Raw genomic sequence first — 27,611 nt, 5'->3', positions numbered from 1 at the left:
GCTGGCAGGTTTTCAAACATGCCTTCATATAATAAGGGCTGGGAATATAGCCTCGCATTGTTTTTAAAGAGGAAGGACCAAGGAGTGAACAAGGGATACTCATTCGTTAGGAATCTCTTCCCAAGTCCTCTGGGGTGTGCTCTGACACAGGATATGTGACAGTTGTGTCTGCCGTGCTACATACAAGATTAATATAAAGTTTGTGGCAGTCTCTCATCTCCATGAGAACGCTAAGGATATATATCCAGACAGTGGAAACAGAAGGAAATGTAGGAATAAATGAGAATCTGAGGCCAAATGCATTTCCCCTTTGTTCCATGAGTTCACTCTGATTGCTATTCCATTCCTCCTAACCGGCAGTTTAACTATTAGGATTTCTACAGCTAATTCTGGACTGGCATATGAAGAGCTGTGGCGGATTAGTCCAGCCTCCTGCTTTCCTCTCCCCCCTAAAAAATTCTTCCCTTTCCTGCCTCCCGTGATTTGCATTGTGCTTCCATTGCGCTGAAATGAATAAGGTGGAATAACATGCTGAAAATGTAAGTTACACAATGAATCATGTAAATAGCATAATTCAACCACTGCCGACAGAGAAGTGAATATTGTAATTTTCAGTGGAAAGCGAACTGCAGTGGAAGGGAGACAGCGTTGCACGCAATATATACAGGGAGGAACGGAAACCAATGCCTTCTTACACCTGTAACAATACTTTCCCCTTCTGACAGGCCCTGGAGAGTGTGAAGCCACCAAGCGAGATGCCATGCAGTTCATTAGCAAAGTGGAGCAACTCATTAAGGACTCCAACAGCTCCCACTTTCCTTTCGGGCAGAGTTTTTTAGTAGCGAAAGGCATCGCACTGACAGACAAAGAGCTCCTGGGCAATATTCCTCCATCGGCGAGCATCACGATTTCAGAAGGGTTGCTGACCGGAAGCGACTATGCCATTCGGCTGGCTGCGCAATCGAGTATGTTTGGAATAGGGGTGGGATGGTGGGAGAATGGTCTCTGTCGATCTGGTGAAATAGATGTTCTTTTTGGTGGGGGGACCTCAACCTTTGATGGCCAGGTGAGAGAGTTAGATAACCAGATTACAGGAGAGTTAGATAACCAGTCAGGCCCTTGGGGGATCTTGAAGAAGCTGGTTCTGGTTTCCCATTGGTCAGGGGGTGGGGGAATAATGCAAAAGATGGCACTCCATGGCATCTTGGGGAAAGGCTGGGAAAGACCTCTTTCTGAAGCCCTGGAGAGCCATTGCCAGTTAATGAAGACCAGGACAGCCAATGTGGTACCCTTCAGATGTTGAGGGCTGTTATGTATGTATGTATGTATGTATGTATGTATGTGTGTGTGTGTGTATGTATGTGTGTGTGTATGTATGTGTGTGTATGTGTGTGTGTATGTATGTATGTGTGTGTGTGTATGTATGTGTGTGTGTATGTATGTATGTATGTATGTATGTATGACATTTTCATCCCACCGTTTTCTCCATGGAGCCCAAGGTGGCATAAGCACCTTGCCATTGCTCTGCTGAACATCAGCCTCTCCCGAAACTGGGGAAAACAACTACTGGGACTAAAATACAATAGGAAATAGACCATGGCAAACTCTCACTTTTCCAGGCTTTCTCAGCTAGATAAATTGGTCTTTGCCACCGGTGTCCATTTTGTCTTGCTTTAGTTTTGTTTCAAATGTATCTGGTTTTTTTTAAAAAAACAACAAAATACCCCCCTGGGTATTTTGCCATTTTGATTGTACATCGCCTTGAGATGATGTTGTAGATGGCAATTAATAAATTACTGTTAACAATGTGTGAGGTAGCAGTTAAAGCATTGAGCCTAAGACCTGGGAGACTTGGGTTCAAATTCCCCACTCGGCCATTAAGCTTGCCAGGTGACCTTGGACAGTCATGGCCTCCCCAGCTAATGTACCTCACAAAGGTATTGTGAGGATAAAATGAAGAGGGGAAGAACCATGCAGGTCGCCTTGGAGAAAAGGTGTCATTTGACCTTGGAGGGAAGTCATGCCACAGATGCAACAACAACAATAACAACAACAACAAATTTTTATTTATATCCCACCCTCCCCAGCCGAAGGCCAGGTGGAACAGCTCTGTCTTGCAGGCCCTGTGGAAAGATGTCAAGTCCCACAGGTCCCTAGTCTCTTGTGACAGCGTTCCACCAGATTGGGGCCACGGCCGAAAAAGCCCTTGAGGCCAGCCTAACTTCCCTGTGTCCCGAGATCTCCAAGATGTTTTTATTTGAAGACTGTAAGGTCCTCCGTGGGGCATACCAGGAGAGGTGGTCCCGTAGGTACGAGGGTCCTAGGCCATATAGGGCTTTGAAGGTTAAAACTAGCACCTTAAACCCGATCCTGTACTCCACCGGGAGCCAGTGCAGCTGGTATAGCACCAGGTGAATGTGATCTTGCAGCGAGGACCCCGTAAGGAGTCTCGCCATGGCATTCTGCACCCGCTAGAGTTTCTGGGTCAGTCTCAAGGGCAGCCCCACATAGAGCGAGTTACAATAATCAAGTCTGTCTAGTTGTCCACAGCTATTTATGAAACTACAGGAAAGTAGCTTGCTTGTCTACCTCTCCATGCCTACTGAGATCGTGTGCGATTGTTCCTTGTTTTTCTTTGAAGCCTTGCGTTTCTATTGGAGGAGTTTCTCCGCATCCCAGAATTCCTCAGGAGAGGCTGTGCGCTTGGGATTTCAGCCTTACATCCCCCAGTGTGATGGGCTGGGGAACTGGCTACCTGTCCAGTGTTATGACAGCTCAGGTGAGAGAGAGGGCAAAAAAAGCCAGTTGGCAGCATTTAGGACAGCTGAGGAGTCCTAGGCCATGGTTAGTGCCTGTGGCCCCTCTTCATTTACTGAACCTCAAAAGATTCTGTTGAAGAACGGTTTGAGGAGGGGGTTCGACAGGACTGGTGAGGGGTGTGATATGATGGGGGAGACTTAAGACCTGGACACAGAAGCCTGGAGAGGACTGCATTTGGCCCTTTTTCCCCTACCCTGGCTAACTTTTCTGTGGTTGGTATATCAACTATTGGTAAGGGTTGCCACCATTACTCTGCCCACTTTCCCCTCTGGCTCCACCAAGGGACGTGGGTGGTGCTGTGGTCTAAACCACCGAGTCCCTTGGGCTTGCCATTCGGAAGGTCAGTGGTTTGAATCTGTGTGATGAGGTGAGCCCCCATTCCTCTGTCCCAGCTTCTGCCAACTTAGCAGTTTGAAAACACACCAGTGCGAGTAGATAAATAGGTACCACTGCGGCGGGAAGGTAAACGGTGTTTCCGTGCGCTCTGGGATTCATCATGGTGTCCTGTTGCACCAGAAGCAGTTTAGTCATGCTGCCCACATGACCCGAAAAGCTGTCTGTGGACAAACTCTGGCTCCCTTGGCCTGAAAGTGATATGAGCACCGCAAGCCCATAGTCGCCTTTGACTGGACTTAACCGTCCAGGGGTCCTTTACCTTTTTACCTTTACCTTTACCTTACCACCAGCATGCGGCCCCCAGAAGTTGCTCACAAAGCAATGTGGCCCTCAAGCTGGGGAAAAAGATTCTCTGTTCCTGTTTTTAAAGACCAGGTCTTCTTGCCAATAATTTTTCACCCCAAGGGAATGGAACCTGTAAAAGGTTGCCCCCTGGGACTTGCTCATAGCGCTTGGGGAAGCACAGAGTGCAAAACCAGCATTGCATTTCTTTGCAAATGTTGGGGAATCAGCACATCCTTTGCAGGATTGACTTCTGCTGGAAGAGAGAGAAATGGAGACGGTGCCTTTGTAATATCAGTTCATCTATAAATACACAAGTTAGAAAGGATGATTGTGGGCATAGCAACCAATTGAGACGATGCCGAGGGCTAGTTCGGTGCAATTTATTCCATTATTTCGAACCTGTTGTCCAATTCCATCCGCTGCAATTGAGTGCGCCAGGGTATCTGACTATTGCAGATATTAGATATATGTTTTGTTGCATCTTAGGTCACTGCTGGTGTGTGGATGAGAGAGGACGCTATATATCGGATTCCCTGGTGACGCGCTCAACACAGCTGCCCCAGTGTAAGTCATATTCCTCTTTCAAGTCTTGTCCTTGTCATAGAATCATAGAATTGTAGGGATCCTAAGGAAGAAGAAGAAGAGTTTGGATTTGATATCCCGCTTTATCACTACCCAAAGGAGTCTCAAAGCGGCTAACATTCTCCTTTCCTTTCCTCCCCCACAACAAACACTCTGTCAGGTGAGTGGGGCTGGGAGACTTCAGAGAAGTGTGACTAGCCCAAGGTCACCCAGCAGCTGCATGTGGAGGAGCGAGGAAGCGAACCCGGTTCACCAGATTACAAGTCCACCGCTCTTAACCACTAGACCACACTGGCTCTAGGGTCATCTAGGTCAACCCACTGCAAGGCAGGAATCTGTACCGTATTTTTCAGCGTATAACACGTCCTCATGTACAAGTGGACACCTATTTTTTTGAACCGCAACAAAATTTTATGGGGAGAAAATTGCCCAAAGCTGTTGAGCTTTTTTTTTTTTGTGTGTGTGTGTGTGTGACCGCAATTGGTTGCACACACGCCTTGCCGCTGCCATAACTACCACAACCTGCAGCAACCATTCACACGCCAATCGCTGCTGCCAATCTCCTGCTGGCTGTTGCCACTGATCACCCATTGGCCCGCTGCTAACCATGTATAAGACGACCCACATCAATGGACCAATGCCATGCCTTAGAAATTCCATTGGTGGCCATGAGCTGTACATGATACATGAGATGTATTTTGTGACTACTTCTTTGTTCTGAGAGTCAGTTTCAGTGCAGATTCAGGGAGCATATTTCACACACACACACACACACACACACACACACACACACACACACACACCTTTCCCTCTGGCTCTGTTGAAGTCATCAAAGTTACTCTAGGGATGGGTTTGACTCCTTACTGCTTTCCCTGTGTGTCTGAATTTGCAACTCCTTGCTGTGGTAATACACTTGGCTGGATTGCATCCTTAGTTTTCAGTGCCTGCAGCTGTCATCCCATCTGCATGGGGGAAGAAGCAAATGAAAATGCATGGTGATATTCTGACTGGAACTTTCATGACTGAGGAAGACTATTATTTTAATGCAGGTCAGACGCCATGTCAACGCTCCCAAGCGAATGCCTTACTCTCTGGCTGGAGACGGACTGGACTGATGTTTAATGTTACTTCAGCAGACCTGTTTGCTCCCTCCTGTGCAGAGGCAAGTCCAGTAGTGCTGAAACCTTTTCGGATTATTACTTTGGTTTATAGGAATTATCAGACTGCAATCTGAACTGTGCACATTTCCAATCTGAATTTTGGAAAATGTGCATTTCTTTTTTGGGTAGGGATGAAATAAATCCAGTCCCAGTGATTTGTGGGATGGAACAAAGTGTCCCTTACAATTCACCTCCACCTTAGTAAATAGTGAAGTCAGGGATAAGTCACCCATTTTTAAGAAGGAAACAAATCCAATGAACTATTTAGGAGGCTCCTTCCTTCCTTCCTTCCTTCCTCCCTTCCTCCCTTCCTCCCTTCCTCCCTTCCTCCCTCCCTCCCTCCCTCCCTCCCTCCCTCCCTCCTTCCCTCCTCTCGCTTCCTGAGCTGTTGGTGGTTGCTACTGGCAAGCTGTGTCAGTTTCCATTTCTTAGTGCAGAAAGGATTGATCTTATGTGTAGAGATCTTTCCTCTTCTGGCTAATTCAAGAGGGTTTCGGAACCTCTCTGTGTGAAAGAAACAAGCAGAAGGTTCATGATGTTTGGGTTATTCCTTCAGAGAAGCTGAGTACAGCTGGCTTAAACTGGTTCTCTTATCTCTTTCTGTCAAGGTCATGCTGACTATAAAATAAGGCCAGAAAGAGCCTTGGGTTTCTATTTCTCTTTCTATCTCTTTTCCTTCTGGTGTGGTGTTCTGTACATAGATAGTGTTAAGGTTCAGACTTATTATAAGTTATTGTAAATTTAAGTTAAGTCTGCTGCAACTGGATTTCTTATGGACAGTGCAAGTCCTGAATGTATTGGGTTTGTGACCGTTATGCTCATTTATCTTCAGTAGCAGTAAAGGTTTACTGGATGAAATATTGATTGCCTCTGGTCTATTTTTTGGGGAATCCTGCAACGTGTTTAGGTTTTTACTCTGCTAACTATACATTGGAATCTGTTCTGGGTCAATATTGAGTAGAATTCCATGACAAGCTGCCCATTTGAGGTTGAAGATGTTGGAATTCAGGCTCGGTCAGAGGTATGTGCCTATCTGCAGGCACCGGCTGAATTCCTTTGACCTCCCTCCGGCGACTCCCGGCAGAAAAAAACACACGAGGTCCGTTCCGGCGATTTTCCTCAGGCTGTGAGAAAAACACACCAACTGCTTCTCCTCCTTCTCCTCCTCCCTGCATATCCCCAGGGAGGGGAATCAGACACAGACAGAAATGTATCTTACATGCTTTATTCCTGTCTTTAGCAGTCATACAGTCAAAGATGTCTGCTCTCTTCAACAAACAGAGAGAAACTCGTAACTCCACCCATGTACATCCTGTACAGGTCATATGACACACACTGAGCTCATATCCTGTGCTCAATAAGGATGGACTGCCCCTTTGTTTCCATGGCAGCAGTCACACACATCCTGTCTGGCTTTACAGCCACTAGCAGCTGTCTGAGCTGTTAGAGCCTTTGCTTGCTGCAGCATTGCTGCTTTAGAATAACAGAAGACAGAGCAGAATCCTATAGCGTAAGCAGAAGTCCTTGAGCAAAAGGGATAACTTTGCTAGATGCAACCCACCATATCTCAGATAACGGTCCTTAGATAAATAGCAGCCTTACAGAAGGCTTCTCGTTCTGCAACTATAATGCAGCTGCTTCCTTCTAGACTGGTGCCTATGCTGTGGTACAGAAGTCAGAAACCAGGGCCTGGTGTGTGGATCCAACATCTGGCGAAGCCTTTCAACAGAGCGACGTTGATGCAAATGGCAGAGCTCACTGTAAGCACCTTCCTTACCTTTCCTTCTGCTCTGGGGATGGACGAACCTGTCAATTTTAGTTTATTTTTGAAAATTCTTCAGCATCTCACTGCACTTTTCTCGTCAGTGTGTTAGGGTTACTTTCTCCTAATATGCCTGCAGGGCTTTTTTTCAGCCGGAACTTTCCGGAACTCAGTTCTGGCACCTCTCAGGTGGGTGCCAATTGCCATTCTAAGAGAAGGAGGGAGGCGTTCATGGGGAGTTCCACCACCTTTTTTACTAGAAAAATATCACTGTACAGTGGCACCTCGGGTTACAACCACTTTGGGTTACAAACTCGGCTAACCCAGAAGTAGCTGCTCCGGGTTGCGAACTTTGCCACAGGATGACAACAGAAATCGTGCAGTGGCAGTGCTGCGACAGTGGGAGACCCCATTAGCGAAAGCGCACCTGAGGTTAAGAACGGCTTTGGGTTAAGAACGGACCTCCGAATTATGCCCTTCCAGCCGTGATGAACCTCCGACCTCTGGTGCGACGTAAATCAGCGACTCAGACTTCAAATCCTGAGCATGCTATATTAGCAGAGCATACTGCGCAAACAGAAGTGGCGTGAGGTTTGTAGAAACATACTATGAAGCTATGGATTTATTAAGCATAAATCATGACAAAGAAAACATGTCATCTCTCTTCTCCTCAGAGAGAGAGTCAAAAGCAAAAGCTATACACAATGGAAGTTCCCAGCAAACTGTGCTGGAACGTAAACAGACATGTGACATGTAACAATCTCACACGTCTGCAACTTAAGGTGGAATGGAATTTTCCAACAGGTGCCACTGTATACATGTCTTTTGTCAGCAATTTTACCTAATATAATGCATTTCTGTATGTTATTTCCATTAACAGATGCATTTTTATCTCATGAACTGCCCTGAGACTTGTGGGTAGAGGGTGGTATACAAATTTAATTAATGATTTGATAATGATAATATTTAGGTACACTGTCTGTCAAGGACCACCTAATCCCTTATATCCTTGCCCAATCATTGAGCTCTTTGGGGGACTCACTGTTATTGTCCCCCCCCCCCCCCGAGCCCAGATGCACAACTCATCTTTACCCATGCATTTAGCCTTATAGGGCTCTTTTTCACCATCTCTCTCTTCTTCTTCAAAAGGCCCCAGTTACTGCAAGATGCTGGAGTCCAAGGCTCTCTTGCGGGAAACAGGTCGAGGTTACATCCCTCAGTGTGAAAGCAGCAGTGGGGGGTTCTCACCCGTGCAACGGACCGAGGACCAGGAAAGCAGCTGGTGTGTCTTTGAGAACGGAGAGGAGGTTCCTGGAACACGAATCAATGGAAAGAAGCTTTCATGCGAACGTGAGTGAAATTGGAAGTCTGGGCAGTTTTGTGCTTTCCTTGGAGCGGTTGTGGCCAATCTGCACACTGGGAAATGCTGGTTTGCATTGCGTGGATTCATGTGGGAACTTTGAGAATTTAATGATACATATATATATCCAGATCTGGATTGATAGGATGGGTGGATGGATAGATAGATATCTGAGTTCTAGGAGTTCTTACGCTTAGGATTCCGGAGAACGTATTGACAATGAGACTTTTCTGCTTGTTGACTGAAAAGCTAGTTAAGCAGTGCCAGACTTGAAATAGAGAGACCTGCTGTCCTGTGCTCGTGAGTAACCTGTCTTTTACAGGTTTTATTGGTGCAAACTATTTACAGTGCATAGCCACAAAGTTCATGTCCGTCTTAGTCACTTGCAGATTCCGGGAGTGGCCCCTTCCGGTTTCTCCCCCAACATAAGAACTTAGACACCCCAAATCTCTGCCTCCCCTCGTTACATTTCACCCCTCTGTGCAAGCTGGGTGATGGAAACGGCATGTGTGCCTCCTGGCTAGCTGGGCTAGGTGAGGCGCTTGGGCTCTCAGCAGTATCTTTGAGCCCTCCCTTCGCTTGGCTGGCCCAGGAAGCTGCTATTGGCTGGAAGGCTGTCAGGTGACCCTTCCTTGGATCCAGTGGGGACATGCCAGTTGGTGGCTCTCAGGGCCAGTCCATATATATATGTATAGGAGAACCAAATGATAAAGCTTTTTCCTGGACTGTAGTACTTCAGACTACAGGTGGAGGTTGATGTGGTCAAAATGCTCTCTTGTCCTGCAAATCCCTCCCCTCAGTGGGAAGAGTTCAACCTAACCTTCTCCTTGGTATGCTATTTTCCCATTCTATGCATGGCACAAGCTCCTTCCTTGGACTAAATGACTTCCAATATAACCAAAGCTATTATTCTAATTTGCATATAATCCTGAACAGACGACATAGACCCCTTTGTAAGCCCTATAAAATCTGATTGCAGTAGAGACTTATGAAGGTACTTAAATCCATACACTCCAACATTTTCCCAATGAAAATAAGGATGCCCTATTCCATTATTATTATTATTATTATTATTATTATTATTATTATTATTATTATTATTAGTATCCTGCCCATCTGGCTGTCCCAGCTAGAGTAGCTTGTCCCAGCTACTTTGGGCAGCTTCCAACATATATAAAAACATAATAAAGCATTAAACATTTTTAAAAACCTTCCCTGTACAGGGCTGCCTTCAGATGTCTTCTAAAGGTTGCACAGTTACTTATGTCCAGTCCTTCCCCCCCCCCAAAAAAATGTTTAGGGGTACTCTCATTTTGACTCACGAAAATCACCATTTTATAGTTCAAACTGGGAAAAATAAATACAGTAAATGGACAAAAGTACAAAGATTCACAACATGTTTAGGGGTATGCATACCCCTCCGTCCCCCCAGAAAAAACCCCAGCTTATGTCCTTGGCTCGGGGGTCACATAACTCCAGACCCTCCAACATTTCTCTGATGAAAATAGGGACGTCCTAAGGAAAAGCGAAACATTATGTGATCAAAGAAGAAACTGGGACGGCTTCTGCAAATCCTGGACTGACCCTAGGAAGTTGGGACACTTGGAGGGTCTGTAAATCTGTTGAGTTTTGGAAATGAGTTTATGGGTTCTCCTGCAATTAATCTGAAGCTTCGTTATTCTAACACCAAAAATCCAAATTCCGAAATCCTATTCAGTGGCAAGTTTTGACCAAGGTTTCAATTCCGAGATCTGTATGAGATTCTTATTTTGTCTTGTTCCCCACCCCCACCCCTTCCAGTGTGGAGAGCCAGTGTGGTGTAGTGGTTAAGAGCGGCAAACTCGTAATCTGGTGAACCGGGTTCACGTCTCCGCTCCTCCACATGCAGCTGCTGGGTGACCTTGGGCTAGTCACACTTCTCTGAAGTCTCTCAGCCCCACTCACCTCACAGAGTGTTTGTTGTGGAGGAGGAAGGGAAAGGAGAATGTTAGCCGCTTTGAGACTCCTTCAAGTAGTGATAAAGCAGGATATCAAATCTAAACTCTTCTTCTTCCAGTTTACTCTGAGGAGAAAGCCAGCAATGAGGCAAAAGCCTGCTTGCAATTCTGTGCGTGACTTGAAGATGGGAACACGGGCTGTCGGCAGATGTGACAGCTGGGGTGGGAAAGAACAATAAACCCATCCTCTTTATCACAAGAGGCATCTTAAGATAGACGAGTAGTAACTGTGGAATGCCCATTGCGTCCAATGACGTTTCCATTAAACTAATCAGTTCCGTATGAGGGAGATTCCCCCGATGGTCATTTTGCTCCGTGCATCTAGCCTAGTTAGGAAAATCCAGCATTTTCATGTTGCTGTACATGTTGGGGATTTTAACGCCACGTATCTTAGTACACACACCACCACCCACATCCCCACTCGCTGTGCACATTTGCCAGGAGAGGAAATTAAAGAAGTCTTGATCTACAGATGCAGGGAGAATGGGATGGAAGAATTATAAGGTGGCTGAGTAAACTGTACCACTGCAGCCTGCAAAAGGTTAGGTGGGAGAGAGCACGTTTCTGAATGCTCTCCCACGGATCCTCGCAAGATGAAAGCTAGCACAACAGGGAGACGTGTTCCTGATAAGCCATCTCATTCTTCTGCTACCTTTTTTTGTTTGTAAGGGATTATCTTCTCATGTGGAAATGTTTCAAAAACGCTATTCCTGCAGGCCTAAATGATACAGGAATGTGCAAGAACTGGGAGCTGCTGTAAAAATTAGCAGGACTTTTTCTCTCTCGTACACAATTTTAGATTCTAAAGCACCCTGAAGATAGGGTGAAGCATGGTTACTTCATCAGTGGTTTTTAAAATAATAATAAATAATTGCTGTTTTCCATGCTTTTTTACTCTTTTATGCCATTTTTATTGTATCTTGTACATCACCTTGAGATTCGCATATGGAAGGCGGTTAATCCATTTATGAAAACAATATCATTCTTGTTCATCTAGGCTATTTCTCATTAGCTCGGATCACAGTCCATGGTGTAATTTCCGGCCTTCGTCTGTTAATAAGACGGCGTAGGATTTGTCCTGTGTATAGTTAACATTGTGGGAACACTTTTAGGAAATCTGATTGCATTTCTCTCAAAGTATGCCTTTGATCTGAATTATTGCTAAGCTGCTTTTGCCACTCACGGCTTTGTAATTCGATTTGAGACAACTTGTGTATAACTGTTACTGTCGATGTCTTTCCTAGGTCCTCGGTGTCGCCTGCCTTTCGATGCCCCTTATGTCACCAACGGTGGCGTTTTCTGCGGTGTCTCCGATGATGCTCCGACGACTCAGAAATGCCGAGTGATTTGCTCTCCAGGCTTCCACAGTGTCGGAGAAGAGATGCTGCTCTGTGATACGGAGACTGGCCTCTGGCTTGGAGATCCAGCCCATTCCCAGACCTGCCAGAGTAAGTGCAGAAGTTAAGCATTTGCTGACTTGGTCAGAGGTTCTGCTGGGCTGTGGCTAGTAGAGAATTAACCATGAAAAAAATAGATTTTAGTCCATTGGGTAGGGTTTATTTTGTAGCCTTCGTCGTGCTCCCATTCTTTTTTGATTGCGTCTAGGGGGTTTGTGGGATTCTGGAGCAGAGACCTGTCAGGAGTGACTGTGGTCCACTGGTACTAAACCATACGGGAAGCAGCCTTACTAGAAAAGCTAACCAACAGACTGACACTGACAAATAAAAGAGGATGCCTGGGATGGGCACGCTCCCGAAAGTGGCGGGGTGTGGAGGATGTTAATTTCCGTTTGCCACTGAGCAGTGCTTTGGAGTCACAAGACTCTGTTTACATTCCACACATTCCATACTGTTGGAAGTCTCATGGGATACGGGAGACGGATGTGACGTATTGGTTTCCTGTTCCATTGTTCCTTTGTTGTTTAGTTGCTCTCTGTTCTCACAAAGAGAGGATGTGGTTTTGGTCTGCATAGTTAGCAATAAAACTCTTTGCAATGTACCCATAAATCTCATCACTTCTGCATGCTGCTTTGATTCTCTGCTGAATGGGGGATGTGCCTGGAGCCTTATCAGAGGCTCAGGTCATCAATCACGTCGGGGGACTCGGCCGGAGGAAGATGAGCTTTATCGAATGGAGATGCCAACAGAGAGTGCCCTCCCAGGCGCGGGATGGCCGCTCGGGTTCACGGAGTGGTGCACGCATCCTGCAGTCAGAGGGAGAGTGAGCCGCCCATGGTGGACATTCGGCGTGCCGCCCGCCTGCGACTCCCAAGCCTCCCCCAAGCTGTCAAAATGAAGGAGGAAAGGGGGGGATGCCACTGGCAAAGCTGCATAGCACCCCTTCCCCCGATGGCACAGGGTAGGCTTGGGAGCCGCAGGTGGGCGGCACGCCAAATGTCACCCCCTAAGTGAAGACACCCAGAAATTATGCAACCAACAATGCAATTTTCATTGTTTTAAGTTGTTTTAAACTCTGTGAGTAAAACTTTCGAACCATATTTTTGGACTGGAGATTTTCTATTTCAATGCAAGAGTCAGTTTTTATTCATCCAGCAGCTTCCTCATGCATAATATTAACAATCACAACAGACTAGCCTCTATTGCTTAGAGTAACACTGAATTCAAGTCCCGTTGATTTCTATGGGTCTACTCAAAGTACGACCTAAGCCCTGATCCAGTCCACTATCTTTTAAGATCGCTCCCTTTGCTAATGTTTTAGAAGTCTACAGGAGCAGATGGAAGAGGAAACTCTGTTGCTCCAGCCTGATTTTTGGATGTGGCCCAATATCCTTAATTGTTCCCTCTACATTTATTACCTCTACCTTCCAAATGAACAACATTGTGAAAATAACAGTACCTGCTTTCTGGAATAAGCTTACTGAAGAAAGCAATGGAGATTTTTAATCCCTGCAGTGTGAGTAAAAACCTTTAAGGCAGTTCTGAAAATACTTTCAGGGTATAATTTTTAAGGAAGCACAGTTCTGTTTTTATTTATTCTTTACACAGCTGGAAAATCTGCCTCGACTTGGCATTAATAATTTCTTCATGCGACCAATACACAGACCAACATTAGCCCCCCCCCCTTTTGCAGGACACTGGGACAAGCAGATCCTTTATTTGCAATTAAAAAACAAGGTGCGAGATTGGTTGCACTATGCTCAAATTCAGGAGGTTTTTAAAGTGGACAAAAAGGTTGGATTCCAGGTGGAAAAATCGAAATTAGAGACAGAACTGTTAGAGCCAAAAAATAAACTACTTTCGAGAATGTATAACTTGCTGCTTAAATGGAATACACAGGACGAGACAGTCAAATCCGCCATGATAAAATGGGCGCAGGACTTGGGGCACAATATTATGTTTGAAGACTGGGAAAGGTTATGGAACACCGGAATGAAATTTACGGCATGTAGTGCCTTGAAGGAAAATATTATGAAAATGATATACCGGTGGTACATGACCCCAGTCAAACTTGCTAAGATATATCACCTGTCTGACAATAAATGTTGGAAATGTAAAGAGGCGGAAGGGACATTCTTTCACCTCTGGTGGACTTACCCGAAAGTGAAGGCCTTTTGGGAGATGATTCATAATGAACTAAAAAAGGTACTTAGATTTACCTTACCTAAGAAACCGGAGGCCTTTCTTCTGGGCATTGTGGACCAGAGAGTACTTAAGAAAGATAGAACTTTTTTTATGTATGCTACCACAGCAGCAAGGATCCTGATTGCTAAGCATTGGAAGACACAAGATTTACCCACGCTGGAGGAATGGCAGACGCAGTTGATGGACTACATGGAACTGGCCGAAATGACTGGCAGAATCCGAGACTTGGGAGAAGAAACAATCGAGGAAGACTGGGAAAAATTTAAAGACTATTTGAAAAAACATTATAAGTTGTATGAATGTTAAAAAATGCACTTTTGAGGAAACTCTAGCTTCAGCAATTGTAAATTAATGAAATGGAAATTAAGGTACAAGAAGTCAGAGGTGGAATAATGAAATAATCTTTATTATGTTTAAGCTAAAACGTATAAGATGTGGGTTACAACACTTTGGAAACTAGGTAACATGATAAAATGAAAGATACAATAAGTTTTGAAATAAGTTAACAAATTGCTGATGTTTTGTATCACAGAGAACGCAGGGTTAGGAAGATGCGGGGAAGTCCATTGGATTTGCTGAAAAAAAGGATCATGGAAATTCGCAACTTCTCTATTTTATTTTCTATATCTGTCTTTTATTCTTTTTTTCTGTATTTCATAAACTTAATAAAAATATTATAAAAAAACAAAACAAATGAACAACATTGTGGAAAATCAGAGGATTTAATAAGAGTCGCTTTGGGTCTGTAGCTATTCCTGAGCTGCCGCAGGAGGGACAAAGGATTAGCCTGTGGCCTCCAAAATCACCAATTCCTAAAAACCTCAGCCCCTCCATCCTCAGTGTGTTTGCCTGAAAGTAAGATCTAGTGACTTCAGTGAGATTTGCCTCCAAGCTTTGGATGAATCTGATGGAGGTGCTTACTCTGAGCTAAACAGATGAGCACCAGATGTTTGAACTTGGCAGCTACTGTCAGTTCACGTAATCTCCAGAATTTGGTGACTTCTGTGTATAGATTTATTTTTATTTTTCTGCTGCTGCTGGAAGCCATTGGTCCTCCAGGTTTATTGCTATCCTTACTGCCTTCCCAGCCACTTGGCATTCTGAGTCACCTCCCCCCCCCCCCCGGAAGAATAAAAGCAAATATTGGAGGGGGGATTTTTTTGAATCTTGGCACACACCACTAACCCCTCTGGCTGCACGTGATGAACCATCTGGGCATGTCGACATTCTTGAATAGAGAGGACTTGTGACCCGCATATAACAGCGGAAGACATGCGTTTTGCATTTGCATATCAGGTTAAATGGACTTTCCCCTCCCATGCAGTTTATCTCCATTCACTTTTTGGCTGTGTTTGTAATGAATCTACCTTTTAAACCTGTATGAGAACAAAACAGCCTAAGCTGATCTCTTTTATAGTTCTGTCCTCTGCATCTTTACTCAGAAGCAAGTCCCTCTGTCTCCAACAGGGCTTTTGCTAGGTACAGTGGTACCTTGGTTCTCAAACTTAATCCGTTCCGGGAGTCCGTTCAACTCCCGGAACTGTTCGAAAACCAAGGTGCAGCTTCTGATTGGCTGCAGGAACTCCCTGCACTCAAGCGGAAGCGGCATTGGAAGTTCGGCTTCCGAAAAACGTTCACAAACCGGAACACTTACTTCCGGGTTTGCGGTGTTTGGGAGACGATTTGTTCGGCAGCTAAGCCGTTCGATAACCAAGCTATGACTGTACTTAAAAGAACTTGGGACACAGGTTCATGTACAAATTAGCCTACAATGTGCACAGACTAATGTATACATTTAGATGCCTCTGGAGAAATTATGGGTTGGATCCAACCAAGTCAATCTGTTAGCACAAGGACTTCTGCTTGCGCAATGAGATTCCCTCTCCCTGCTATGCTACAACCCTCAAATTGGTTCTAGGTCCCCCTCCTGACCCTCTGGAGCATTTTTGGGGTGATGCTCATAGAGAGAGGAGCGAGAGGTGAAATTCCATAGTGCAGGTGGAAGTCCTTTTGGTAATAGGATGACATCACTGGGTGTAACCCTCAGCTAGTGGGCAGCTGGATTCTTAGCACTAGGGATGAACGAATCCGTCAATGCTGGTTTCTCTCGATTTCTCATTTTTTCCAGCCTAAAGTTCACTTTTCCACATTTCCACATTAGTTTACACATTAGTCCTCATCAGCTTTATGGTGCAAATATCTCCTAAGGTGCACAGGTTTGCACGTGAAATGCCTTTGTTCCAGCATTAGATATGGATAATGAGAGAGAAGGTGGGTTTTGTCTTAGTCACTCGCTGCTCATCCAGTCTGCATTCTTGGCTCCCCACCCCACCCCCATTGATGAGGAGATTGAAAAATGTATGTAAAATAATAATAGAGAGAACAGGCGATGTGTCTGAGTGTTTTGTATAACACTGGTTTCCTTTGTTCTCCTTCAAGGGCTCCAGCCGTTCCAGAGCGTTCAAACTCAAACCCACTTCCAGCTCGTCTTGCCTGCTGAGAAGACCTGTGGTCCAGACTTTTCCAAGTTGCTAGGGGCATTCCAGATCTTTATTCTGGATGAGATGAAGGCCCGTGGCTTTTGTCATATTCAGGTATTCATACCTTCTTCTTCTATGGTGATCACTCGTAGCCGAGTCAGATTGTCTTCCATGAACACGATTTTAACAATGAGTCCGTAAGTGACTGTGGAGGCCAATTCTGGGTCGACACGTCCTTCCACAGTGGGGACATAGGTTTCTGCGCAGGAGTTGATCACAATGAGGGTTTGCCAAACATGCCTTCTTAGATCATTCCTCCCTTTCGTCCTGAGTTCGAGCGTCCTCAAAGCCCATGACACCTTTGGTAAAGGCTGTTCTCCAGTTGGAGCGCTCACAGGCCAGTGTTTCCCAATTGTCAGAGTTTATACTACATTTTTTTTTAGATTTGCCTTCGAGAGAGTCTTTAAACCTCTTTTGTTGACCACCAGCATCACACTTTCCATTTTTAAGTTTGGCAATAATATTAATGATGATAATAATAATAATTCATAGCAGCTTTCCAAGGCGATCCAAGGGTCAACGTATTTATTTATTTAATTTATACACCGTCCTTAATTCAAGGGTCAGACACAAAATAATAATCCAGGAATCACCAGGCTGCTTACAGTGTAAAAACACAAAAATACATACAGTAACATAATAACAAGCAAAACAATCTCCCCCCTCCCCCAGTTTAAAATGTCAATGGCCGGGGGGAGGGGGGGAGAATAATACTTTTGCCTGGTGTCTAAATATATGTACTGAACGTGCCAGGCCAGCCTCACTGGGGAGAGCATTCTATAAACAGGGAGCCATCACAAAAAGGCCCATTCTTGTGTTGCTGACCTCTGGGCCTCTCGTGGAGGAAGCACACAAATAAGGACTTTGGATAATAATTGCAGGGCCCGGGTCAGTTCATTTGGGAAGAGGCGATTCTTAAGGATATTGCAGTCCTGAGCTGTTTAAGCTTTATAGGTCAAAACCAGCGCTTTGAATTGCACCTGGAAACCAACTGGCAGCCATTGCAGTCGGCCGAAGATTGAATTTTGCACAACTATATCACACAGATCCCTAGTTTCCTAACTGTCCTAGGAGAGTCCTAACAACTCTCAGCCCTCTTAGCAAACTGTGATTTCCATGGCTCTTTGAGGGATACCATGAATGTTAATGTGATATAATGGTGCTTTAAATAGGTGTGGATGTGAACGGGTCAGTGCACAAGTAAACTAATATCACCCTTCCCAATACCCAGTGGGGAAGTGCCTCATCGTGTCTAATTTGGTCCTCAGCTAAACGTTACGAAGAACCAACTTTTGTCAAGTTTGGCAATGGAACCAACTAACTTTTGGGGGCATTGCGAAATACATTTCCCCCTTTTCCTTTACATCTGCTGTTCCAGAGCTTGGGATAATTAAGAAAACAAATGTGCACCGGAAAACCTAGCTCATTTGGGCAGCTTCAAAAAATGTAGAAGGATATATATTCCAGTGCGTTATGGTCATTATATTAAAGATTGCCAAGTCACATAAAAGGTTTTCCACTTGGCCTGCCTTATTTTAGCATGTGCCTTGTTCAGAGTTTCAGAATTCATGGGGAAGGCTGGTAGGATTGTCATCTCATCCTGCTTTGGCTAGAACTGGTTCAGCATCCCATTCATCCCATCCAGCTGCTTCCTCAAACTGTGCCCTCCAGATGTTTTAGACTACAACTCCCATCAGGTCCAGCCAGCAAAGCCGTGAACAGTCTGCAAACTTGCAGGAGAGCCTTTCCCAACCTGTTGTTCTCCAAAGACCAACTGGAGAGACGGGCGGCTGGAGCCTGCCCTACCTGGACTTTGCTCCGCCCCCCCCCAGCCAGCAGCCGATTGGCTGAATGGAGAGGGGGCGGAGTGATGGCCAGCAAGCAAGGAGGGGTGTCACCCAGGGTCAGGAAGCCCACGCCGGGTCGCAAACCCTGCCCATAGCTTAGATGGATGAGCAGTAATTATTACATAAAGAGGGATTTGCTCTCCTGTGGTAGGAAGTTGCAAGAGTAGTTTGTTTACATGCTGCAGTGATAGAAAGCACTGGAGTTTTCTGGTGTTTTGTCATATATCCTAGTTTACTGGAAGGGATGCGGGTGGTGCTGTGGGTTAAACCACAGAGCCTAAGACTTGCTGATCAGAAGGTCAGCGGTTCGAATCTCCGTGACGGGGTGAGCTCCCGTTGCTCAGTCCCTGCTCCTGCCAACCTAGCAGTTCGAAAGCACACCAGTGCAAGTAGATAAATAGGTACCACTCTGGTGGGAAGGTAAACGGCGTTTCTGTGCACTGCTCTGGTTCGCCAGAAGCGGCTTAGTCATGCTGGCCACATGTCCCGGAAGCTGTATGCCGGCTCCCTCGGCCAATAAAGAGAGATGAGTGCCCCAACCCCAGAGCCGGTCACGACTGGACCTAATGTTCAGGGGTCCCTTTACCTTTACCTAGTTTACCATATGCAATCAGAGCATAGTGGAAAGATGCAGACTCCTCCAATAGGCAGCATAACCATAATATTGCATCAATATCCCACAGAGCAACTATACTCCAACTGTTCTTCCTCTGCTAAAAACCCACTGTCTTAAGTCTCTCTCTGCTTCGGTCTCTATCTGTTCAAACTGTGACACACAAAGAAAAAGACCACTCAGAGCAATCAACCTCATTTGGTTATGCCCTTCACCTCCCATCATTTGCTAGGTAGGCAAAACCACCATGATCTACCCATCTGTAATACACCCATCAGGTGAAAATGTCATGCATCGAAACATTTGGCTTCTTTTTTTTTTTAAGGTAAATGCTTTTGAACATCTGGTGTCTGTTCCTGTCTGCGATGATTCTTCTGTGCTGGTCCAGTGCCTTGCTGCTGACCGTCTAGGAGTGAACATCACCTGGAGAGCTTTTCTTGAGGAAGTCCCAGCTGCTTCGCTTCCAGATTTGCACAACATTGGTGGGTTTAGCTGTTAATGTGTCCCGTTCTTCCAAAATGATTCCTGTCTCCCTATTCATAGACGTGTGCTAGAAAACTGCCAGGAAAATTGTGAGGTTGTTGATTGTTATTTTTTTCAGTTTCTCCCTGGAACTAAAGGAATGTTGGGGGGAAAAAAACCAACCTGAAATTTGACACTGCAGAGGAAAATCTGGTTTAACTATCCAGTTGGGACGGAATCGTGCTTAAATATGATCATCACTGAGGGTTTTCCTCCTCTGCTCTTTCTAATTGGCCTTTAACAAAAATATATCTAGTTCCACATTCCCAGAGGCATAAGCTACTGGGATGGGAGTGGCAGCACTGGGAGGAGACCAACAGTAATAGCACCAGCACTTGTAGTGTATAACACGGGGAACTGGGCCATCTGTTGGTGGTCTGGTGCATCTGACAAAGTGAAGTCACTGTAGACAATGCGGAGCTAGAAGGACCCTATGGTCTTGCACAAGCGAAAGACTATGCATCCATTAAAAAGTAATAGAATAACGGAAATGTAGCGTTGGAAGAGACCCCGAGGGTCATCCATTCCAACCCCCTGAAACGCAGGAATCTAAAGTGTTATGCCTATCAGTGTGGTTGCTTGAGAGCGATCAGGCAAGATCCCTCACTGGTCTTTTCAAAGGCTTTATTATTGGTGTTAAACATTTACAATGCAGAACGCCTCTATTTCATCTGGGCCAAAACAAACAAGATGAATTTTAACAGGGAGAAATGTAAAGTATTGCACTTGGGCAAAAAAAATGAGAGGCACAAATACAAGATGGGTGACACTTGGCTTGAGAGCAGTACATGTGAAAAGGATCTAGGAGTCTTGGTTGACCGCAAACTTGACATGAGCCAACAGTGTGATGCGGCAGCTAAAAAAGCCAATGCAATTCTGGGCTGCATCAATAGGAGTATAGCATCTAGATCAAGGGAAGTAATAGTGCCACTGTATTCTGCTCTGGTCAGACCTCACCTGGAGTACTGTGTCCAGTTCTGGGCACCACAGTTCAAGAAGGACACTGACAAACTGGAACGTGTCCCGAGGAGGGCAACCAAAATGGTCAAAGGCCTGGAAACGATGCCTTATGAGGAACGGCTAAGGGAGCTGGGCATGTTTAGCCTGGAGAAGAGGAGGTTAAGGGGTGATATGATAGCCATGTTCAAATATATAAAAGGATGTCACATAGAGGAGGGAGAAAGGTTGTTTTCTGCTGCTCCAGAGAAGCGGACACGGAGCAATGGTTCCAAACTACAAGAAAGAAGATTCCACCTAAACATTAGGAAGAACTTCCTGACAGTAAGAGCTGTTCGACAGTGGAATTTGCTGCCAAGGAGTGTGGTGGAGTCTCCTTCTTTGGAGGTCTTTAAGCAGAGGCTTGGCAACCAAATGTCAGGAGTGCTCTGATGGTGTTTCCTGCTTGGCAGGGGGTTGGACTCGATGGCCCTTGTGGTCTCTTCCAACTCTATGATTCTATGATTCATGTCTTGCTCCATCACTAGCAGAATCTGAGAGTGGGCAGTCCTTAAACATTCCCCAGCAGAGTAGTCACTTGACCCCTAGGCGATGCCTCCCCTCTCTGCGCGAAAGCCTACTGCGCAAGGAAGGCTTGGGTAAAGGGGGACCTCCCTCCTCCCCGCTTTGCTCAGGCAAGGTGCCTGGCACTGCCTTGCATCCTCCAAGCCCTGCAGCTCTTCCCTAGAGGCATGGCTTCCTTCCTCCGCTGAGGAAGTGCTGCTTCCCATGATTATTGGAGGCTCTCTGTACTCCATCTGCCCTTCCCCCTCTTGCCTCTGAGCTGATGGCAGTTCCCTGACATAAAGCATCCATGACACATGGCCATCTAATCTCTGCCTAAAGGCCTCCAAGGATGGAGAGTCCTACTGCCTCCCGAAGGAGTCTGTTCAACTGTCAAAGAGCTCTTACCGTCAGAAAATTATTCCAGATATTTAGTCAGAATAACTTGTGATTTGAATCCATTGGTTATGGTCTTACCCTCCAGAGCAAGAAAACAAGCTTGCTCCATCTTCCATGTGACAGCCCTTGAGATATTTGAAGATGGTTATCATGAAGCCAGGCAGGCCATAAATTCCAAGTGTAGCTTCCCTCAAACTAATGCTACTGCCTGGATTAGGTGCCAGACCCCATCAACAGCTCTTCCCAGAAATTTTGCATGCGTTCATTTTCCATTTTGGAATCTCCTGGACTTCGTATATCTGTCTTCCCCATTTTCTTAATGAGGACCAAATGCAAACATCTCCCAAAGCTGGCTTTGGGAGGAATGATTATGTGTAGTATCCAGTTCTGCTATCTATTTGTGTTTACATTTATGCATCTGGACTGGATTATGTGGGGAAGCAGCTATATGTGTATGTTTGTGTGTATCAAGTACATCCTATGTATCAAAGAGCAAGTGGTGTTTAGACACGGATTGAATGTTTGTTTTGGAAGTTTCTCTGGACCACCATGAGGACAATCTGAGTCTGTTCACTGCCTCCACAAAGAATTATTATCAAAATATCATAAACAGAAAATGAAGGAATAACAATCTTGGTGTCCCATCTTTCCATATGGTGTAATGATTTCAAGGTGAACGGAACTCAACTGTTGATTAGACTTGTTTATCTTGTTTTCTGAAATCATTGCTTTGGTATCTCCGAGTTCCAAATCCTGCTGTACATATTTTTGTCTATGGGAACCGGTGTTACAAACACGTGTGTTGCAAATGGTGCAGAATATTGAGCCCTGATTCTCTACTCCCACCAATCTCTCCTTTAATGCCCTGTTGTATTTCATTTCCTTATAGAAAGAGCAATGGTTGGGGACAATCTCATTGGGCGCTTTGAGGCACTGGTCAAGAGTGGCGGCTTTGTCCTCCAATTGGGCCCTGAGCAATTCCAAGCAGACACTTCCATCAGTTTCCTCAGGAATGGTACATCTCCTGAAGTCCGCCTGGGATGCAGGAGTGGCTTCCGGAAGGTTTTTAATGCTGGAGAAGTTGCCCCAAGTCTCCAAGGATGTGGTATGGTCCATCTTCATTTCTATCTGTTTTGTTTTCTTAATGTGTTGCAGTTATCAGTCACTTCTGAGCAAAGTTCAGAAACATTTCTTCTCTGAGCTCCATTGTTGTTTAGTCGTGTCCAACTCTTCGTGACCCCATGGACCAGAGCGTAGGATAAGTCGCTAAGTGAGCATGTTAGGCAAATGTTACTGCTTGAAATAATAATAATAATAATAATAATAATAATAATAATAATTTATTATTTATACCCTGCCCATCTGGCTGGGCCTCCCCAGCCACTCTGGGCGGCTTCCATAGAAAGCAAAAATACAGTAAAATATCACACGTTAAAAACTTCCCTGAACAGGGCTGCCTTAAGATGTCTTCTGAATGTCAGGTAGTCAGGCATTATTATTTATTACTACTTGTTGTGATGATGATGATGATGATGTTTATTGTTCTAAATGTTGATAATTTATCGTTAAATTGGTTGCAAAGGTTTGTTGTTGTTGTCGTTGTTATTTAGTCATTTAGTTGTGTCCGACTCTTCATGACCCCATGGACCAGAACACGCCAGACACTCCTGTCTTCCACTGCCTCCCGCAGTTTGGTCAAACTCATGCTGGTAGCTTCGAGAACACTGTCCAACCATCTCGTCCTCTGTCGTCCCCTTCTCCTTGTGCCCTCAATCTTTCCCAGCATCAGGGTCTTTTCCAGGGAGTCTTCTCTTCTCATGATGTGGCCAAAGTATTGGAGCCTCAGCTTCAGGATCTGTCCTTCCAGTGAGCACTCAGGGCTGATTTCCTTAAGAGTGGAGAGGTTTGATCTTCTTGCAGCCCACGGGACTCTCAAGAGTCTCCTCCAGCACCATAATTCAAAAGCATCAATTCTTCAGCGATCAGCCTTCCTTTGGCTACCTTCAAAGCTGCTTCCTTCTTCTACTTCCCAGAGGTGCAACTGACAGATTAATGCTTAAATAATTTGTTGCCAACTTTATTTGAAAGTGCTTAGAGTTCAGGCCCTTCTTCGTCCAAGAATTAAACAGAGAGGTGTCCAAGACTTTAGATTCTTTTTTCAAGTCATTTGCTGGGTGCATGCCATTTGCTTTGTTTCCACATAGCAGCCTTGAGCTTTTCAGAATCCATACTTTAAATATATTAGGAAATTAGCCTTTTGCGAGCCCAAGGAGAGCTGTGTCCTGCTTGTGTCAAAAGAAATAGTGTAAAATGGTAAAATTAAAATACTGAATGCCGGGGAAGTAAATTAAAGAGGCGTATGGTAAGACATCAATGAAAGGAACACTCATTTCATGAGCAAGGAGCACATGGTGCTAAATGGTGCAGATCACTAAGCAGATGTGGATTAAAGCAGTGTGTTGACATGTCGGGAAGCTGAGATGGAGCAGATAGAGGAGATGGCTGACATTTACAGGAAGACAATGAAAACAAATGATTGAGAGACTCAGGAAGGTGTTTGGTGTTCTTAAAAGCTGTGCAAATCCACATTTCTCCAAGGTGTGGGACCCCAATCTCTTGGAAGCCTGTGCGAAAACAATGGAATATGTCTGCATCGAAGCATAGATGTCTGGGGTGGGGGCAGTGGACTGCATGGTGTTGAAGTTGGGACCTTTGGTGCAAATGCACAGCTCCACTTCTTCCCGTGGATGACACTTGAAAAGGGCTTGAGAAATATGGCAGACTAGGCTCCTGCGTTGTCTGGTCTTTAGTGCTGCAAAGATAGAGGCAGTAAACCCAGTTCTGCTTGTTGCTCAGATCTGCGAGGAAGCCTGACTCCAAAGCTCATATAAAGGGAGGGTAGCCAGATGAGAAGACAGGGTTCTTGCAACTTCAGCAGTCATGCAGAAGAAGCAATTTGAGCTGCTGTAGCCTTTGTATCATGCAAATTCCTTCTTCAGGGACAGACTTGGATAATACGGTGTCCTGAGTGAGGACCAAATTTGGTCCCACCCCAAATATTTCTTATTTTCACAATACAGTGGATGCTCAGGTTGTGAACGTGATCCATGCGGGATGCACGTTCGCAACCCACGTCTGCACATCTGCGTACTTGCGGGTTGCGATTCGGTGCTTCTGTGCATGTGCAAAGCACAATTTAGCACTTCTGCACATGTGCAACTGCCGAAACCCGGAAGTAACCCATTCTGGTGCTTCCGGGTTTCGGCAGTCCACAACCCGAAAAAACGCAACCTGAAGTGGCTGTAACCCGAGGTATTACTGTAATTCTTTTTGGTAGCATTGTTTTTTATGGATCTTCTCAGTTGGTACTTGTATAAATATAGCTGCTGCGTTTCTTCTTCTCCTCCTCCTTCTCCTCCTCCTCCTTCTCCTCCTCCTCCTCCTTCTTCTTCTTCTTTGCCCCCTCAGCTCAGCTCCCTGTGAAGGGAAATCTCCTGCATACCCTAAATCCAGCACTGCCCTCTTATACACAGTGATTAAAGGTCCAGGCTATCATATGTAAGATGGTTAGGGAATATTGCTTGACCTACTCTGACCATAAGAAGAGCCCTGTAGCTGAATCAGGCCAAAGGCAACTCACCTAGCAAAGCATCCTGTTCTCCTTGTGGCCAAACAGATGCCCACAGGAAGCCCCAAAGCAGGGACTGAGTATCATAGCGCCAGGAATGCCTCCTTGGCCCTGCGACTGTGGGCCGTGGGCGACATGCAGCGTGCATTGCCCTGGTGCCAAAATTTGTGGGTGCCCGGCCCCTTCATGGGGAATTTGGTGGGTGCTTGGGCACTCAGGGCCCCAGGGAATTGGCACCTAGGCACAGTGCCTTCCCCATTGTGTTTCTGACAAACAGGCAATCATAACAGTAATAGTAATAGTTTTAAATACTCTGCAAATCTGATTGGGTTGCCCAACAGAAATACAGGGGAACAGCAACAACATCATCATACATTAAAAGCTTCCCGAAATGGCTGTGTTCAGATGTCTATGAAAATAGTTTATTTCCTTGACATCTGATGGGAGGGCATTCCACAGGGTGGGTAATAATAATAATAATAATAATAATAATAATAATAATAATAATAATTTATTTGTACCCCGCCCATCTGGCTGGGTTTCCCCAGCCACTCTGGGCGGCTTCCATAGAAACCAAAAAACACTAAAATATCACACATTAAAAACAGGGCTGCCTTAAGATGTCTTCTGAATGTCATGTAGTTGTTTATCTCTTTGACATCTGGTGGGAGGGCATTCCACAGGGCGGGCGCCACTACCGAGAAGGCCCTCTGCCAGGTTCCCTGTAGCTTTGCTTCTCGCAATGAGGGAACCGCCAGAAGGCCCTCGGAGCTGGACCTCAGCATCCGGGCAGAACGGTGGAGGTGGAGACGCTCCTTCAGGTATACTGGGCCGAGGCTGTTTAGGGCTTTAAAGGTCAACACCAGCACTTTGAATTGTGCTTGGAAACGTACCACTACTGAGAAGGCCTTCTGCCTGGTTCTCTGTAGCTTCACTTCTTGCCATGTGGGAATTGCCAGAAGGCCCTCGGAGCTGGACTTCAGTGTCCAGGCTGAATGATGGGGGTGGAGATGCTTCTTCAGGTGTACAGGGCCAAAGCAAAGCCATTCTGAATTGTGCTTGGAAATGAACTGGGTGCCAATGTAGATCTTGTAGGACCAGTGTTGTGTGATCCCAGTGGCCGCTCCCAGTCACCAGTCTGGCAGCTGCATTCTGGATTAGCTGTAGTTTCGAAGTCACCATCAAAGGTAGCTTCTGAGAGTGGACAGAGAGCATAACTCTCATGGCTGGTACCAATATGATGGCCTTGCATTCATAGCCTACTGACAAGGCTTGTCCTCCAGCTGAAGGTTTGGGGTACAGGTTAAGTACCTGTGTCATATCCCTGAGGTCATGAGTTTGAGCGCTGCTGTGGTCCATCGATGACACATTTCTTTCAGTGTTGTCAAAGAACCCCAGTTCTTCCTTCTGATAGCAAACTGAGTGTGTTGTTGGCCATGTGTACATGCAGAACATTTGGGAACCTGGAAATTCCAGCCTTTCCCCTTCTTCAACAGCTCTCGGCATAAATAAGGCTTCAAGGACATTCAGTCCCAGAGATCTTGCCAGCGCAAAACTCACATATAAAGTTAGAAGCCTTGCCAGGTAGAAACTTCAGTTCCTGACATCTGGAGATGACGTGATGACTTATTTTTCTTGGATTTCCCCCTCCTCTTCCCATCATTAGCATATAAAAAGAATTCACAGAATCGCAATATGCTTTAGGTTGTGAAAATAAAAACACACCCAGTTCACGTTTTCAAAGAATTGAGCAGAGACCACAGTGGTAGGACTGAGCTGAATTTTCGCGAATTAACTTTTTTCATGCGGGGTGGGGATTGGGGTTGGGGTTGGGTTGGGGCTTTTTAAATATATATATATATATATATATATATATATATATATATATATATACCATTCAGTTCCAAAAAACACCAAAAATGTTCACACAAAGGTTAAAATATAAACTTTCAGAATTAAAATACAGTCATACCTCATGTTATGTTTGCTTCAGGTTGCGTGTTTTCAGGTTGCATCCCGCGGCGACCCAGAAGTACTGGAAAGGGTTACTTCTGGGTTTTGCCGCTCGCGCATGCACAGATGTGCAAAATGATGTCACGCACATGTGCAGAAGTGATGAATCGGGACCCGTGCAGATGCACAGACGCAGGTTGCATTCTTTTCAGGTTGTGAACAGGCCTCCGGAATGGATCCTGTTCGCAACCAGCGGTATCACTGTACACAATAAAACAATTCAATTAAAAGAAGGAGACTTTATGTTATTTGAAAGACCTCTCACCTTTGCTATTGGTGTTACCATTTCATACCATTTCCCCCTGTTCACTGTCATTCTTATATGGCCAGCCCTACCATTAGGCAATGTGAAGTGACTGCCCTGGGCAGCAGATTCTGAGGTTAACCCCCCCCCGGCTGTTTTTCCTGAAATCTCTGGCCATTTTCCTCTGCTGAAGGACAAAGTTTTAGAAACATAGAATTGCAGAGTTGGAAGGGACCCTGAGAATCATCTAGTTTAACCCCCTGCAATGCAGGAATACTCAGCTGTCCAACACTGGGATCGAACTTGCAACCTTGGCATTATCGGCACCATGCTCTTTAACC

General features: G+C 45.4%; 1 protein-coding gene across 1 annotated transcript in view; it reads left to right on the top strand.

The window, feature by feature from the left end:
* The window catches only part of TG (thyroglobulin), a 173,372-nt gene that overhangs the window by 13,626 nt on the left and 132,135 nt on the right, over positions 1 to 27,611 (top strand). The window contains exons 8-17 of the mRNA XM_081874990.1: positions 726 to 965; positions 2,642 to 2,779; positions 3,988 to 4,065; positions 5,133 to 5,245; positions 6,892 to 7,003; positions 8,155 to 8,355; positions 11,607 to 11,810; positions 16,404 to 16,558; positions 19,290 to 19,446; positions 22,275 to 22,490. Of these exons, the coding sequence (XP_081731116.1) occupies positions 726 to 965; positions 2,642 to 2,779; positions 3,988 to 4,065; positions 5,133 to 5,245; positions 6,892 to 7,003; positions 8,155 to 8,355; positions 11,607 to 11,810; positions 16,404 to 16,558; positions 19,290 to 19,446; positions 22,275 to 22,490 (1,614 nt within the window). The remainder of the gene's footprint in view (positions 1 to 725; positions 966 to 2,641; positions 2,780 to 3,987; positions 4,066 to 5,132; positions 5,246 to 6,891; positions 7,004 to 8,154; positions 8,356 to 11,606; positions 11,811 to 16,403; positions 16,559 to 19,289; positions 19,447 to 22,274; positions 22,491 to 27,611) is intronic.

The sequence above is a fragment of the Podarcis erhardii genome (genome assembly GCF_964252035.2).
Source record: "Podarcis erhardii genome assembly, chromosome: 8".
In the NCBI taxonomy this organism is placed as follows: Eukaryota; Metazoa; Chordata; class Lepidosauria; order Squamata; family Lacertidae; genus Podarcis; species Podarcis erhardii.
Note: the sequence above shows the minus strand (reverse complement) of the source record. Positions and strands in the feature narration are given on the sequence as shown.